The 18939-nt window shown below is 36.0% G+C and overlaps 1 protein-coding gene across 6 annotated transcripts in view; it reads right to left on the bottom strand.

Annotated features, from left to right (window-relative positions):
* The window catches only part of GPCPD1 (glycerophosphocholine phosphodiesterase 1), a 64784-nt gene that overhangs the window by 37691 nt on the left and 8154 nt on the right, over nt 1-18939 (bottom strand). For 4 of the 6 annotated variants that reach the window (XM_025264042.2, XM_006047744.3, XM_044927916.1 and 1 more), the window contains 4 exons: nt 18454-18550; nt 14359-14443; nt 8132-8207; nt 6290-6331 (listed from right to left, as the gene is read on the bottom strand). In XM_025264042.2, the coding sequence (XP_025119827.1) occupies nt 6290-6331; nt 8132-8207; nt 14359-14443; nt 18454-18550 (300 nt within the window). The remainder of the gene's footprint in view (nt 1-6289; nt 6332-8131; nt 8208-14358; nt 14444-18453; nt 18551-18939) is intronic. The other 2 variants (XM_025264043.2, XM_025264044.2) reach the window with 1 other exon arrangement.

Below are 18939 nucleotides of genomic sequence, written 5' to 3'. Positions count from 1 at the left end.
CCATACAGGATAAACTCAAGGAGAAACACCAGGACAGTAACAAAAACTAAACACAAAGAAAGAATATTAAAAGCAGCAAGGGAGATGCAACAAGTAACAAAGAAGGGAAACCCCATACATTTAACAGCTTATCTTTCAGCAGAAATTCTGCAGGCCAGAAGAGAATGGCAGGATATATTTAAAGTACTGAAAGGGGAAAATCTACAACTAGATTACTGTACCCGGCAAGGATCTCATTCAAAATTGACGGAGAAACGAAAACAGTCAGGAAACACAACAGAAGAAAAGAGATCTACAAAATCAACCCCAAACAATTAAGAAAATGACAATAGGGACATTCATATCAATAAATTACTTTAAATGTAAATGGATTAAATGCTCCAACCAGAAGACACAGACTGGCTGAATGGATACAAAAAGAAGACACACATATATGCTGTCTACAAGAAACCCACTTCAGACCTCAAGACACATAGACTGAAACTGAGAGGATGGAAAAATGTATTTCATGCAAACAGGAAGCAAAAGAAAGCTGAAGTAGCAATCCTCATATCAGATAAAATAGACTTTAAAATAAAGAAGATTACAAGAGATAAGGAAGGACACTACATAATGATTAAGGGATCAATCCAAGAGGAAGGCATAAGAATTCTAAGTAACTAAGCACCCAACAAGTACTCTTGCCTGGAGAATCCCATGGACAGAGGAGCCTGGTGGGCTACAGTCCAGGGGGGTCGCAAAGAGTCAGACATGACTGAGCGACTTCACTTTCACTTTCAAGCACCCAACATAGGAACAACTCAATACATAAGACAAGCACTAACAGACATAAAAAGAGAAATTGACAGTAACACAATAATAGTAGGACACTTTAACACCCCACCCACACAGAAATTAATAAGGAAACACAAGTCTTAAATGATACATGAGATGGATCTCACTGATATTGTCAGGACATTCCATCCAAATGCAAAAGAATACACCTTCTTCTCAAGTGCACATGGAACATTACCCAGGATAGACCACATCTTGGGTCACAAATCAAACCTCAGTAAATTTAAGAAAACTGAAATCATATCAAGCATCTTCTCAGACCACAACACTATGAGAGACTAGATATCAATTAAAAGAAAAACTGTAAAAAAACAGATTTGACATAAACACATGGAGATTAAACAATACATTTCTAAATAACTAACAGGTTACTGAAGAAATCAAAAGGGAAATCAAAAAATTTCTAGAAACAAGTGACAATGAAAACACAACTCAAAACGTATGGGATGCAGCAAAAGCAGTTCTAAGAGGAAGTTTATAGCAATACAATCCTACCTCAAGAAACAAGAAAAACAGCAAACAGACAATCTAACTTTACACCTAAAACAACTGGAAAAAGAAGAAACCCCCAAATTAGTAGAAGGAAATAAATCATAAATTTGAGCAGAAATAAATGAAAAGGAAAATAAAGAAACAATAGTAAAGATTAATAAAACTAAAAGCTGGTTCTTTGAGAAGATAAAATTGACAAACCTTTAGCCAGACTCATTAAGAAAAAAGAAGAATCAAATCAACAAAATTAGAAATGAAAAAGGAGAGGTTACAACAGACAATGCAGAAATTTCAAAGGATTATAAGAGACTACTATAGTTATATAGCAATAAAATAGATACCCTGGAAGAACTGGACAGATTCTTAGAAAAGTTCAATCTTCTAAGACTGAACCAGGAAGAAAAAGAAATTGTGAACAACCCAATTCAAGCACTGAAATTGAAGCTGTGATCAAAAATCTCCCAGAAAACAAAAGCCCAGGACCAGATGGCTTCACAGGAGAATTCTATCAAACATTTAGAGAAGAGCTAATTGCCTACCCTTCTAAAAATCTTTCAAAAAATTGAAGAAGGAACACTTCCAAACTCGTTCTATGAGGCCACCATCACCCTGATATCAAAATCAGATAAAGACAACACACAAAAAAGAAAACTATAGGCCAGTATCACTGATGAACATAGATGCAAAAATCCTCACCAAAATGTCAGCAAACAGAATTTGGCAACACATCAAAAAGCTCATACACCACGATCAAGTTCAGTTTGTCCCAGGGATGCAAGGATTCTTCAATATATGTAAATCAATCAATGTGATACCTACCCCACATTAACAAATTGAAAGATTAAAACTACATGATCATCCAAATAGATGCAGAATAAAATTCAGCACCTATTTATGATTAAAACTCTTCAAAAATAAAAGCTCTACCTCAACACAGTAAAGGCCATATATGATAAGCCCATAGCAAACATTATTCTCAATGGTGAAAAACTGAAAGCATTCCCCCTAAGATCAGGAACAAGACAAGGGTGTCTATTTTCACCACTATTATTCAACATAGTTTTGGAAGTTCTAGCTACAGCAATCAGAGAAGAAAAAGAAATAAAAGGAATCCCGTGGAAAAGTAGTAAAGCTCTCACTGTTTGCAGATAACATGACACTGTACACAGAAAACCCTAAAGATAGTACCAGAAAATTACTAGAGCTAACCAGTGAATTTAGCAAAGTTGCAGGATACAAAATCAGTATACAGAAATTATTTGCATTTCTATATACTAACAATGAAAAATCAGAAAGAGCAATTAAGGAATCAATTCCATTCACCATTACAACAAAAAGAATTAAATATCTAGGAATAAACTTACCTAAGGAGACAAAAGAACTGTACAAAGAAAATTATAAGACACTAATGAAAGAAAGATGACATAAACAGATGGAAAGATATTCCATGTTCCTGGGTAGGAAGAATCAATATCGTGAAAATGAGTATACTACCAAATGCAATCTATGGATTTAATGCAATCCCTATCAAATTATCAATGGCATTTTCCACAGAACCAGAACAAAAAATTTCACAATTCACATGGAAACACAAAGACCCCAAATAGCCAAAGGAGTCTTAACAAAGAAGAATGAAGCTGGAGCAAGTAACCTTCCTGACTTCAGGTTATGCTACAAAGCTACAGGCATCAGGACAGTATGGTATTGGCACGAAAACAGAAATATAGACCAATGGAACAACATAGAAAGCCTATGGGTACCTTATTTTCGACAAAGGAGGCAATATGGGGCAAAGACAGCCTCTTCAATAAATGGTACTGGGAAAACTGGACAGCTACATGTAAAATAATGGAATTAGAACACTTTCTAACACCATACACAAAGATAAACTCAAAATGGATTAAAGACCTAAATTTAAGACCAGAAACTATAAAACTCTTAAGAGGAAAACATAGACAGAACCCTCGAAGACACATATCAAACCAAGATCCTCTATGACCCACCTCCTAGAGTAATGGAAATAGAAACAAAAGTAAACAAGTGGGACCTGATTACACTTAAAAGCTCTTGCACAGCAAAGGAGATTATAAGCAAGGTGAAAAGACAAGCCTCAGAATGGGAGACAATAATAACAAATGAAACAACTGACAAAGGATTAATTTTCAAAATATACAAGCAGCTCATACAACTAAATACCAGAAAAACAAACTTCCCAATCAAAAAGTGGGAAAAAGACCTAAACGGACATTTCTCCAAAGAAGACATACAGATGGCTAACAAACACATGAAAAGATGCTCAACATCACTTATTATTAGAGAAATGTAAATCAAAATTACAATGAGATATCACCTCACACTGGTCAGAATGGCCCTCATCAGAAAGTCTACAAACAACAAATGCTGGAGAGGGTGTGGAGGAGAGGGTGTGGAGGAGAGGGTGTGGAGGAGAGGGTGTGGAGAAAAGGGAAGGCTGTTGGTGGGAATGTAAACTGATCCAGCCACAGTGGAAGACAGTATGGAGATTCCTTTAAAAACTAGGAATAAAACCACCATAGGACCCAGCAATCCCACTCCTAGGCATATATCCTGGGGAAACCAAAATTGAAAGAGACACATGTATCCCACTGTTTATTGCAGCACTATTTACAATAGCTAGAACATGGAAGCAACCTAGATGTCCATTGACAGACGAATGGATAAACAAGTTGTAGAACACACACAAAATGGAGTATTACTCAGCCATAAAAAAGTAATGCATTTGAGTCCATTCTAATGAGGTGGATGAATCTAGAACCTACCATACAGAGTGAAGTGAGTCAGAAAGATAAATATTGTATTCAACACATATATATGGAATCTAGAAAAATGGTACTGAAGAAGTTACTTACAGGGGAGCAACTGAAACACAGAGAATAGACTTATGGACATGGGGAAAGGGGAGGAGAGGATGAGATGTATGGAAGGAGTAACATAGAAACCTCCATGATCATATGTAAAATAGATAGCCAATGGGAATTTGCTGTATGGCTTGGGAAACTCTTAACAGGGGCTCTGTATCAACTTAGACTGGTGGGATGGGGAGGGAGATGGGGAGGTTCAAAAGGGAGGGGATATATGTGTATCTATGGCTGATTCATGTTGGGATTTGACAGAAAACAGCAAAATTCTGTAAAGCAATTATCCTTCAATGAAAAATGAATTGTTCTTAAAGTTGAAAAAAAATAAATGTATTATCCACCTAATATTCTGTCACTGATAAACTGCATGATTGTGATAACACTGCTAGCACTGTTAATGTGAAGTTTCTTACTAACAAAAGTAATAACATTGTCATAAATACCAGGGAGCTGACAACTGTTTTGTACCTAAGTTTTCCATCAACAGGATTTAAAAAAAAAAAATAAATCAAGGAAACTTTCTCCTTAGGTCTGATTTCCTAACTATCAAAATTTTATACATAAAGAGAAACCATTACCATCTCAAGTGTTAGACTACTTTATGATATAATATAAATAATCCCAAACAAAATCAAGAAAATAAGTTAAGTTACTGTCCTAACACTACAAAGGCATATACATCTGTAAAGTGAATAAACATATGTACCTAGTAAAACCACAATCCAAACACTCAGGCCCAGACTTCCCTGATGGCTCAGTGGATGGGAATCCATCCACCAATGAAGGGAATAGAGGCTCGATCGCTGGTCTGGTTATAAGATTTCACATGCCACAGCAACTAAGCCCTGGCACCACAACTACTGAGCCCACCAGCATAGAGGCCGTTCTCCACAAGAGAAGTCACTGCAATGAGAAGCCTGCAGACCACAGTGCACACCACATGGAAGAGCAGCCCTCCCTCACAACTAGAGAAAGCCCACGTGCGGCAGTGAAGACCCAGCAGAGTCACATAAATAAATAAAAATAAAACATCCAGGCCCTACTCCTTCCTGTATTCAACAGGAACAAGTAATTCTGGTTATGAGCAATTATCTCTGGTTCTGTAAGCACACATTCTGCTCACCCCCTTTATAACTTTTGATTCCTATGGTATAGTATCTAAAATGAAGATGGAGGTTTAGCATGATAATGAATTTGTCATTGAAGAAATAACTTGAATCCTTAGGATAAAATATCTACTGATGCAGAAAGTATAAGAATGCACAACATTTTCAGAAGTAAAAGGACTTTAGACTCCACTGTAAATTGTTTACTCAGCCAGAATGACTAGAACATTCTCTTTAATCTGGATTTTAGCATAAATGCACACACAAACAATGCACAAATGTTGGTTATGAGTAATGGTTCACATTTAAAGGTTTAGAACAATTAATATTCTCAAACACAATACTGTTAAGTGATGATATAATAACCATTAAGTATAATACTTTTAATTCTATTAATTCCTACACCTAAAGTTAGCAGCCAAATAAAAATCAAAAACATAAAATTGTAAAGCATAAGAATTATACTGCAGAGAATTCCCTGGCGGTCAGTGGTTAGGACTCTGCACTTCCACTGCAGAGGACACAGGTTTGATTCCCCAGATTGGGGAACTAAGATTCCACAAGAAGCATGGTGATACAGCAGATCCTGGTGATCCAGTGGATTAAGAGTCCACCTGCCAATGCAGGGGACACAGGTTTGACCCCTGGTCCAGGAAGATTCTACATGCCATGGACAACTAGAGCTCATGCACCACAACTGATAAGTCCCTGAGCTGAAACTACTGAAGCCCTTGTGCCTAGACCCTGTACTCTGCAACAAGAGTAGCTACTGTAGTGAGAAACCCAAGTACTGCAACTCCCACTCATCCTAACTAGACAAAGATGCAGTACAACCAAAAATAAAGAGATAAATAATCTAAAAAAAATCATAGTCTTATTTCTCTGTGCTGTTTCTAATGAAAATGTTATGTAAGATCTCAACCATGTGATGAAGGTTTTTGAAAACTCAGTCTCACTTACTGTGGATTCCAAATTGTCCATCGTCAATAATAATTTCACTTTCTAAAATTGAAGGAAAATAGAAAACTTAGTTAAAATTCATGATGTACACACAGAATGAACAACTAAGAAATTACCACCTTAAGGATTTTTTTTAATTAATTAAAAATATAAAGCATCCCAAAGTGAATAAGCATATTTATTGTAGCCCTCAATAAAGAAACCCCTTTTAAGGAGGCTATCAGACAGTAATAGTTCTTACATTCATGGTGATTATTCACAATGTTACAAGGAAGAGAAAAGAAAAGTCCTCAGAGAGGTGCTCCAGGCTAGAGGCACTGGGACAAATGTTTATACCAACCAATATATGAGACTGACAAGTTGCTGAACAATATCGCCTGGTTTTTTACAAACCAAAGGTCTTGGCACAATTAAAATGCTTATTCTCACCTAGTCCCTATTCTGATCTTAACTAAAATATAATGCTCCTCAAACCCCAACTATTCTCTACAGCCAGCTAAAAGCTTTTCAAACAGCATAAACTTACCTGTATACATAGAGCTGTGAGGAACTACCAAAAGGTAAATGCTCCCTTTCAACAGAAATGTCAACTAAATGAGAAAAAGTGTTAATCCCCACCCTCTAAGTAAAATACTGATTATCTTCCCTGCTACTTCATTCCCCAGTTTACTTTAAACATAAATCTGAAATAGTTGTCAAAATAAGTGTGATAGTTTCCAGTAAAGATTCTCTGGTATATTTCACACAGCTCTTAAGTTCAGAAGTTATACTTCCCAAAAGCTTAAAATAAATTTATTAAAAAGATCAGAAACAAAAATCATCCTACCTCTCAAAATATATTTAATTGCAGGATGCTTCAAAATGCAATTTTTAAAATATTCAATTCCTAATATTTTCCAACCTCAGTATAATTCTAAAGTACACTATCCTAACAATTATAAATATAGTATCAGAAATGTATTAAAACATGCAAAAAGAAAATCCAACAGAGGATGGAACAAGATATTTGTTTAAACGAGATGTGTCCTTGATGCAAGGTAAAGCAGAATCACTCATTATTTTCTAATCTAGGCTAGTAACTAACAAGCCATTTATTATCTTTAAATTATAAATTTTTCTAGAAACTAAAAGATTTCTCAGCACTAATTTATACACAAAACCAAGTGGGTAATTTAATGTATGTGCAAAGAATTTCAAATTTCAATCTCAGTATGGAAAAGGAAATTCAAAAATACTTGTATGAAGAGAAATGCCACTGTTGGGCATAAGAAAACTAAACAACACTTAAACAAACAAAAAAAAATTATCTGAATAGCAACTTTAACATAGCCAGCAGGGTATTGGGGGGAAATGTCTGCTACAACCAGGAAATTTGAATTCATTCATACAAGTTTATTCAAATATTTACTAGTTTAAAAAAAAACACACACACAATAAAATAACATACTACTCAAAGTTAAAAGAATCATTGTTTTGTGTTAGTTCTTTCCTTGAATGTTCTCTAAGTTCTCTGAGCAAGTAATCAAAGCCACAGACAGATGCTCAGTTAAGAAAAATGCTATTTTACAAACTCTTGTAACTACTCCAAATGGAAATATATATTCCATAAAGTCATCTAATCCAAGAAATTAAAAATAACTAGACAAAGGTTTCTAATTAAGTTTACAAAGAAAGGCAATTAAGAACTGCTTAGTTTTGAAAGTAAGACACTAAGTGAAACTTGCAGTATTGACAATGCATTTACCTTAAACTTTAAATATTTATTAAATCTCACTAAGCCAATGTGCAGCATATTAGTAACTTTATGCATATGCCTCAAACAGATGCAGTTAATGCCCATACCTAAAGGGGTTATTGATCGTGGTTGTAGATGAGTCTCCCACTTGTGAACTATGACTTGACATGGGCCACCGATAGTCTGCAATTTAAAAGTTAAACGTCTGCAATAATTTCTTATATCTTATTTTCTACCCGTGATGTCATTAGATGTTTGTGGCCTAAGTCTTATACTAAGCATGAAACCAAGAGATTCATCTTATTAATATCAATATTATAATGCCCCAAATCAGGAATGTACCAGGTCACAAAACATGATGAACGCTGGAAGAAAATGAGGGTGAGGAAGTAAACAAAGAAAAATGAGATGAATTGGCACATAAAACCATTCTAAATCCATTCTTTAATCTGCCTGCAATACTCAGTTTAATCGTTAACTGATACTCTGTTCTGAGTTAAATTAACAGCAAATACATTTTATGTTCCGTATATCGGCAGTCAATGTGATTATTGGAAGAAGCATCTCATCTGAAGTAACTCTTCAAGGGTTTGGAAAAAGCTGAAACTCTCCGATAGAAATAAACAGTAAGAACAAATACTGCAAGATCAATTATCACAAGTATGCAAGGAACTAAAAGGCATCATAAAGTTCTTCATTTCATGTATTTTAAAACTGCTAAGTAGGTAACAGGAAGAATATCAGATCCTCATATCAGAGTAACCAGTGCTTTTAAGGAGCACAAGAAGCCCTTTCCTTTAGGAAAGGAAACATGCATGGGTAAATCTGAAGAACAAGTTTAATTAAATGGGAGTAGGCATCCAGTTTTACTCTTCATGCCTTGAAGTTTATAAATTCATACAGTGTGAAAAATTATAATACTTGTCTTCTGTTATCGAGTTGTCTTATTAAAAAGAAAGTTAAAGTGTTAGTTGCCCAGTCATGTCTGACTCTTGCCGACCCCATGGACTGTAGCCTGTCAGGCTCCTCTGTCCATGGGATTTCCCAGGCAAGAACACTGGAGTGGGTAACCAATCCCTTCTCCAGGGTATCTTCCCAACCCAGGGATTGAACCCAGGTCTCCTACACATTTCAGGCAGTTTCTTTACCATCTGAGCCACCAGGAAAAGCCCAGCCTTATGTATTGTTGATAATATCTACAGCAATTTAAAAGCTAGAATGAACTACCACAAAGACTCTTTTGTGTGTTCCTAAGGGACTAAAGTATGAAGTGCTTCCTAATTTTCATTTAAAAAAAAAAAAAAAAAGACTAATTAAACTTATGTGCCAAAAACAATCCTTTACATATTTTAAAAGCAAAATTTCAAACCTAACAAGGTTTGACAACCTAACAAGGTATTTTTTCTTCCTGAAAAAGAAATTTAATAAAATACAAAAAAGCAAAAAGAAAACAAAATCACCCATTATCACATCACTTATAGACAATCACTATCAATATTTTCACATATTCAAATTCTTTTCTAGGTATGTATTATATATACTCTTAAGTCTGGAACATGTACATTTCTCCCTATAGTACATCTGCAGATGGCATTAAATACTCTTTTATAACTTTTTCTAGGATTTCAATATTGATTTAAGAAATGTGCCAAATGACAGTAAGTATGTAACAAGTTAGGCAAGAGAGAATTCTGCTACTTAAAATATCCAGAGGCTAAAACCTTATTTAAAACTTGCAAACTTTCAAAGTTTGAAAACTAACACTGCATTAGATATACATTCAATTCCTTAATCCTGGGACAATACAGGAACTCATTTTCTCCGGCTGAATGCATCCTTGTCATAAGTGTTCACTTGTGAATTGATAATAAACTGTGTAGACGTTTTTAAAAAAATGTAACGTGAAAGTGTTCATCTTAAAATATGGTGAATTATGTTTAAAAACGAGGAACATTTGATCCTGCATCTGTTAGATATTTTTTACTAAAACTTTTTGCTATCATTTTTCTGTATTTTCACAGATAAAACTTTATAATCCTCAAAAGATGCATATATATATTAAAAATAGGAATGTTTCTTAGCAATAATGGGCAGCCAGAACTAACCAACCTATTCCTATTCCCCATGTCCCCTGCACCCTCCTCAAAAAAAAATCCTCTTTGCTACAAAAATGGTATAGATCCATATTGTTACAAAAGTTACTAGTGAAATGTGACTTGAAAGGGTGCCATGAATGTAACAGTAAATACCAGTGGGCATTAAAAGTGAGTAGAAGAGAGACTGTTTCTGTTTTAATTCTGGTATCAGAGGAATTTCACAAAGTGCTGACTGCAGTATCTATAATCATATAAGAATAACCCTGTGGATTAAATATTTGAGAGTGAACATATTGTAGTAATTAAGTTTAAAAACCTCACCCCTGTCTGTTTTAGTAACAAACCCTCTAATCACAGCATAAAGCAAATGAGGCTCGAACAGAATGGAGTTTTGAGGAGCAGTCCGAAGGGCCAATTACAAATCCAAAGGGCTTGTGAGTCTACAAGCATTCACATTAAAAATTCATGACTGGTACATAAAATGTTACGGTACTGACAAATGAACCAAATCTTAAAACACACTGAATTTCCAAAATTGTTAATGACTACTTTATTAAACTTCAGAAGGTAATCTTAAATTCTGGCTTACTAATATTTTTTCAAACAAAAAAAACTTAAGACTTGAGCACTGGGAAATTAAAGATCTCAGTAACAATTCCAAAACATGCAGTCCTTTTTAATACTCTAAATGTAATAAGTCTTAGAAAGATCTTAGGAAAAAACCAAGAGTTCCATTCTGTAAAAGACTATCAAAATGTTAAGTGCTTTGGAGTAAAACAGAAGGTGGGTCTTTGGAGAAAAAAAGTAACCATTAGCCCAAGACAGTATTCTAGTAACAGTACTGTTAGAGTTATTCCACATCTTATTTGTATTATTATTATTGAAAGTCACTCAGTCGTGTCTTTGCACTCTTTGCAACCCCATGGACTATACAGTCCATGGATTTGATTTCTCCAGGCCAGAATACTGGAGTGGGTAGCCTTTCCCTTCTCCAGGGGATCTTCCTGACCCAGGAAATCAAACCAGGCTCTCCTACATTGCAGGCGGATTCTTTATCAACTGAACTATCAGGTAAGCCCATTTTAGCCATGTATTGAATCAGATGATTGCAGGAACACTTTTCAAAATGAGTATTAACAAAAAAACAAACAAACAAAATGTTTCCAGAAAAACATCATAATGACTGCTTTCTTAAACAGTTATTGATTGACATCATTCAGCTACATCAAGCACTGAGAAACAAGAAAGATTATATAACATATAGAGTGCAGTTTTTGTTCTTAACAAACCACCAAGCAAAATTATCACTATCATGTAATATCACTGCTTTCAAATATCATAAAAACTGTTAAGTGTAAATTTTAGAAATTTCACTGTTTTCTTTCTACAATTTTGAAAGAAATGCCCATGTGAAAGGAGCTCACACCTGAAGTCAATTCCCCTGCAACTGGTAATTCCCCCATTCCCCACCCACAGTGAAGACTGCTACCATGTCCTGCCTGCCAATGTTTGCACACGGTCGGGTGTTGCTCCAAGATTTGTTTCATACATGCAAGCTTCCCCATTCATTAAACTATTGATGTCTCCATAAAAAAGAAAAAAAGAAAGGGACTCTGAAGAATTTTTAATCTATGTCAGAGGCCAGATATGTAGTTATTTTAAAATCACTATTTTTAATAAGACCAGTAAGAAACAACTGTCTGCCTATCAGATGATTGATTCTTTTGTTAAAGGATTTAAACAATAATCAAGGGAGATTAACCACAAGATAAAAAAATTTATAATGAATCTAATTATGACTGAATGTTAACACCTGTAAAAATTAAAAGTAGATGTTATTGTAAAATAAAGAGCTGTTTCACTGAAATGAATGAAAAATTTCAAAGACAATATAATCCTAGTATGAGACAATCCCTAATTCCAGGCACAAATAAAAAGGGGTGAACATGGATTTAAAAATGTTTAAGTTACATGTTAATTCAAAAATTATCTTTGGTGAAGATGCGAAAATAATGGGTTATCTGCAGACTTACAGCAATGTTTCCATTCCAAGAATATCTACTATTTTTGTGAGCTATGTTAAAATATATTTGTTACCTGTAAAATTATTTTAAAATTCAATTATTAATACCTTATTCTAATTCTACAAAGTATAAGAATATGAAAAATTAGGAGAAGAAGGACCTCAAGACTCTTCTAAACTAAGAGGAATATGCCAGAAAGAGCAAATTATGAAGAGAAACTATGAATGGTAAAATGTTCTATAGAAAACTTTTAGCAATGAAAGGGACCTAAAAAATCTACAGTTCAAACCCTTCATTTTATAGATGAGGAAGCTGAATTCTGAAGGTCAAGCGACATCACAAGATTTTTTTTAGGTCCTACAACTGCCTGGATAGACTATTTAAAACTTTTGACTCAGTAAAATTAACCTTATTACCCATTTCAGTTTTTCAATGCTTTTGTAATTATTTTTCTTTCCAATCATTCTTTATATTCATAAAACATATACTCTAATGATTTACATCATTTAACAATTTAAGATTCCTTGCACATTGGTTCTATCATTGCACAATTTAGACAAAGTTTCTATTTAAAATCATTATTCATTTAAAAAGCGCCACCAACTTTAAAAAGAAAAGCGTCACTTTAAGCTGGCATATGGGGGAAAAAATCTCTAACCATATGCATGGAATTTATTATGTGGCTATTTACTCTATTCCATGAAAAACATACTTACCATGGCAGCCCCTGCATCACACGGTACATGTGTACACGATACAGAGCACCTACTTAAAGAAACACACTCACCAACACATACTGTAAACTTTTGCAAGTATTACAAGGGGAAAAACTTGTTTCTTACTGTAAACAGAATTCTTGCCAATTTTTTGAAAAGACATTTTGGATTGATTTGCTGCTTTTGGTTACATCTTCAATGAAAAGAGAAAATAGATTGGCTTAATTTGACCTGTGTTGCCAACAGTCTTACTTTAGGAAACTATGCCCAAAGGATTCATTATGATTTTTATTGTCCAGATGCCCCCTTAAGTAAAATTTAATTAATTGCACATGTTACAGATTTCATATACTAGGATCCTCAAATAAGCTTAGTCATGAGCGCTATGATGTACATTCTATGCACAAATGTTTACTGTATACTAAAGAATTCTGCCACAATCCAACCCCTCAGCCAAATAAATGATCTTTCCCAAGCCATTAAAGTGAGACTATTGTCAAGATAAGCCAACATAATGATCAACTATAATGTAATTTAATTTTAATTACTGAGTATATTCACAATATATTTTTGGAATAAGAAACGTAATAGGTGCAAAAGACAGCTGAAGTGGGTTTGTCAGTTTTTTTGTTGTTGTTTTTTATAATGGTGGCTAAAGAGACTGAGGAAACAGTGGCTGCTTGCATTTTTTTTCCTCACATGTAACTAGTATTCAAGGACCCCACAGGGAAATACATTTTTAAAAAGATCTAATCCACATTCTGCTTCCTAGACTCCTGCTTAAGCTCTTTTTCACATGCAGCCCAAATTGTGCTCAGATAAAAATCTGAAAGAAAAGAATCCTTTCAGCAAGCAACTATCTTTAAAATAAGAAAGAATCGATTTTCTTTTCTAAACATAAAAATGAAAATGATCCCAAAATAATAAGCCATTGTGAGCAAGCAGATTTAGAGCTAATTGATACTTCAAAGCCTTTAGAAAAGATCCTGATTTATCAACACCATCACTGAAAAAAATCTAAAAAGAATGACTTCAGTTTTGATAGCAGTTAATGCAGCCACTAAGAGTTGGCTGCAGTGAAATAATTTTTAAAACAGTTGCTTAAGAGTTGGCTATATACTCCTCTAAATATATTGTACCACAAACAAATCAAAAACATGAAACAAACAGAAAAACCCTTACTACTGGTTACTAACTAGTTCACAAAAGTTATAGAAAATGCACACCTATCAAGAACATTTATCATTAAAACCAATTTCATGATAAGAATATTGCAGAACATACTTACTATTAGTCTTTAAAAAAAATTCCACTGCACACACTGTCTGCCTCTGAAGTGGCTATTTCCTTTCTTTTGGGTACTGAAACATTATTAATCTAGAGTTCTTTTTTCCTTATTTGATCAAAACAAACTCATTTTACTTTTAACGTTTCCAAACTTATTTGCTTTTGAAAGAAGTGTTCTAAAGAAACTGGAAACTAGATAAAGAAAACATACCTTTGGTTCTAAAAAGCACCCTTTGAAATAGCGGTACTGAACTGATACTCCTCTACTTAGTACAATGGTTGCTTTCCATAACATGCTGTGAGAAAAAAAGAAAGCAGCAGCATCAGTATCAAACTAAAATGCAAGACTTCATTAATTCATAAAATCCTTCAAGTAAGATGTATAATCAATACCATTTATCCCTACAAAAATTTTTATTCAAGGCCTGGTATCAATTGGGAACTGGGAACTTAATACCATGCTGGGCCCCATGGAGCTACAGGGCTCAAGACCTTTGTGTCCCCCATTTCTTTGATTAATAAACAACCTTCATTCAGTCTCCATGACCATCCCTGAGTTTCAATGGGCAGATTCCAGCAGTTCTTAATTAGGGAAGGGAGGGGATGCAAGACCAGGGAGAAAGGAACAGTCAAGAGCAGCCTTGTGGCAAGGTCCTGTTTCCCTACTAAGGATACATACAACAGTTATCCTTGAGCTATTTTACAGATACTGAAATCCCCTGCAGGTGGGAGAAGTCAATGGTATGCAGCCCACAAGCATGAAGACCCCAGACTAGTTAGACCTGAAGGTTGATGAAGCTGACTCCCATTTACCTCACCCATCAGAAGAAATGTCCACCGAGCTGATCACACCTTCTTTGGGCAATTACTATAAAACTTTTGACTATCTTTCCCAATTTGGGACACATAGTTTTGAGGGGATTAGCCCATTGTGGCCTGCTTTGCCTAGCAAAGCAATAAAGCTGTCCTTTTCTACTTCAACCAAAATCTTTTGTCTCCAAGATTCATTTTGGCACTGATGTACAGAGAAGCTGAGCTTTAGGCATCAAACACAATGATGAGTAAGGCAGAAAAAGTCTTATCTTCAAGGAGAGTGCTTGCTTACATGAAAAGACAAACAAACATAGGAAGGACTAGCTGACCTTTCTGAGGGGACAAATTTTGGAGGGAGACCTCACAAGAGCTATCTGAGCTGAGACCTTAACAATGAGTCATACAAAGAACCAGAAATATTCCAAACAAAAAAAGGCAAGCAAACACTGCAGACTTCTGAATCTCTTCACTTTGCACTTAGCTACGGATGTTGCTGCTGCTGCTGCTGCTAAGTCGCATCAGTCGTGTCCAACTCTGTGCGACCCCATAGACGGGAGCCTACCAGGCTCCCCCGTCCCTGGCATTCTTCAGGCAAGAACACGGGAGTGGGTTGCCATTTCCTTTTCCAATGCATGAAAGTGAAAACAGAAAGTGAAGTCGCTCAGTCGTGTCCGACATGTCTGACTCTTAGTGACCCCATGGACTGGAGCCTACCAGGCTCCTCCGTCCATGGGATTTTCCAGGCAAGAGTACTGCAGTGGGTTGCTACTGCCTTCTCTGAGCTAAGGATGTTACATGGCTGCTAAGAGGCTTTGAGGCTAGGTCACTGACTTAACCGCCTGTTTCCACTGTCTCTTATTCTCCTGCCCAGCCTCTAGCTATTCCCCCCAAGTCAAGCAGAGTCTGTGTCTTATTTGTTTGTAAGTAAGTCTTACAACTTAATGTCTTCCTTTGAACTATTCTATTCTAACATATTCTAAACGCTATTTCTAAAGTTTGGACTCAACAGTGAAAGAATTCACTACAGTTCAAGATTTTAAGTAATTTTTAACTTCAAATCATAGACCAATAGCATTTAAAGTGTGCTCCCAGGACCATATCACCTAGGAGCTTGAAGAAATGCAAAATCTCAGAATACATCTAAAACTACTGAATTGGAAACTCCCAGGGAGGGCCCAAGCACTCTGTAATTTAACAAGCCTCCAGGCTCTGATGATGAACACTTAAGTTTGAGAGCCCATGTCATAGATCATTACCCAAACATTAACTCAGCATGAATAGTTCAGTGACTAAACAGGAGCTCCGTGTGTTCTTCCATGATACCAGATGGTCAGCACTGCTCCCCACCTGGCTCTGCCAAGACTGACTTAAGGCATTACCCTTACTCTGACTCAATTCTGGTCTCTAACAAATATCCACAACCAGCTGTCAACCCTGGTCTCCAGCTACAACAATCAGATTAACCTGGCAATAATAAAATATATATGTCCTGGCTCCACCTTGGGACACTGGTTTCATAGGTCTGCGGTGAAGCCTGGTCACATGGAGTTCGATACACTGGATGCATATGGTTGAGAAACACTGCTGCACAGCAAGGACAGACCAAATGCTCAGCACATATGCCCTGACTACTTCTCCCTGATAAGCCTCAGAATCCTCTTCAATACAGGGCTCTAGACAGATCCTACCAACTCTGGGGTGAAACTTAGTTCCCATCTCTGCTACCAAAATTATGGCAAATGTCCAGTATTATTTCATAGATAAAATCAACCAGATTAAGTGCAACTTACCCCAGATGTGCACAGTAGAATTAATATGAAGCTTTAAAAATGTGTTGGGGTCCCTCTCCCATGCATTCTTTATCCATCTTCCAGGAGTAGGGCCTAATCATATGTACTTTTTTAAAAAAGCCCCTTTTAAAAGTGCAAAGTCCTTTTAAAATAATTTTTTAAAGTGGTTTCAGGACTTTCCTGGGTCTAGTGGTTAAGAATTTGCCTGCCAATGCAGGAGACATGGGTTCAGTCCCTGGTCCTGGAAGATCCCAAATGCCAGGGAGCAACTAAGCCCGTGCACAACAATGGCACCCACGTGCTACAATTACTGAAGCCCTCGGGCCCTAGAGCCCTGCTTTACAACAAGAGAAGGCACTGCAATGAGAAGACAGATAATAGGGCAGCTCAAGAATTCAGAGCAGAGGTAAACAAGTTCAGAAGGACATGAGGTTTCACCTGAGACAAGAGTGACAGATCCACAAATCAAGGAAAAAATAGCCACTTGAAGAAAATAAACATTTCATCTGTCTGTGATCCCAATATCGTTTGTCAACAGAATTTAATATATATATATATAAACAGAAGAGAATTGGTTGAGAAAACGTGTCACACAAATGACAGAGAAAATGGTATTCTATGTGTTTGTTTTCTTTTCCTAAGAGAACATTATGGTCTTGTTCTACTTTCCCTGTTATTTCCCTGTGCTCCTCAAACTATCTGCTGTGAAGGACCAGTTTCTGTTTGTGTTACCCTACCAATACTTCTGGTCTACAACACATCCAGTTCAATAAGTCCATTACACGTATCGGTGTCCTAGCAATGTCAAATTGCTGTAAGCATTTCTAAACACTTGCTCTCAGTTTGTGCATTTCTCACTTCATGCGCTAATAAACAATGTTTTTTGTCTAACACTGGGTCTACAGGCCACAGTTTTAGCAGAACTGCTTAATAATCATCTAATCTGATGTTTCTCCCTGGGGGCACTGCATGTATTTGTACACTATCTACAATCTCATCTCTCCTTTACCCCCACACATACATTTTGACAATCAGTAACACTTCAAAATATCTGCAGGCAGAGGATTACCACTATTCACATCACTGATTCTATCCTGTAGATCCACCATGTAGATGATGGAACTGAGGCTTAAGAGATATGGGATCTGTCCCAAATCAGAACAGCAGAACTGAACTGGCACCCAGGCCCTCCTTTTTCCACTCCAATGCACCAACACACCCATGCTAAGTTTAGTGCTGTAATTAATGTCAGTAGTGAACTCATTTCATTAGCTAAAAATTCTAATGCTGTGTTCTACTCTCTGCTTTTAATAGTATATATGTCTCAAGAAAATTATATCTTAGGCTAAAGCAAAAATTACATTTTTTAAAAAGAGTATGTAACAAGAAGCCAAAGACAATGTCTTAAAAGATTTTTAAAATAAGAAACAACAATATAAGCCTGTTTAGAAACATGGTATTAAGTACCAGAAGATGCAGCTAACAGCCAAGACTTGAAACTATTTGAGAGGTCAAAACTGAGAAACAAAGGAACTTGTTTTTTACAGCAAAGTTTGTAAAATGACTTTACTCTGTATGCATATGTGATAAGTTTGCTAAAAACTAAAAGAAAAATACACCAAGATATCTTTAAAGAAAAAAAAAAAACAGGTTTATAATCTGAATGTCACAATTGTTTGGTAATATGACATGTCCATGCTTACCTTTCACCTGTTTCATTCTCTGGAAGAAGAGCCACAGCTTTTTGAGGATTCCAGTTTCCCAAAGCATCACAGCTTCCACATATTGCAAAAACCTCTCCTAAAAAAGCATAATGGGTTAAGTAGGAACATCTCATTTTGTTTTAGGAAGTTGCACTGGTTTAACAGGCTGCAGAGTCCCCTTTAGCAGAGATGAAAGGGCTTCACTGGAGAAATGGGTTTGAACCCAGGCGGCACACACACTAGCACCTGTGGTTTTTTGGGGGGGTTTCTTTTTTCTGTTTTGATTATACCTGCATTATTAACCTGACCCACCTCTACAGAACCAAAGGCAGAGAAAAGGAAGGATGTACAGGAACAGAATTTTCTTCATTTTTCAACTACTTACTGAGCCAATAATGAGCACCAAGAAGACAAAGTGATCAAACCACAGTCCTTGTCTTCAAGGCAGCTTCCAATTTAAAGGGGAAAACACTAAAGGCATGTAAG

The sequence above is a fragment of the Bubalus bubalis genome, chromosome 14 (assembly GCF_019923935.1).
Source record: "Bubalus bubalis isolate 160015118507 breed Murrah chromosome 14, NDDB_SH_1, whole genome shotgun sequence".
NCBI classification, from domain to species: Eukaryota; Metazoa; Chordata; class Mammalia; order Artiodactyla; family Bovidae; genus Bubalus; species Bubalus bubalis.
Note: the sequence above shows the minus strand (reverse complement) of the source record. Positions and strands in the feature narration are given on the sequence as shown.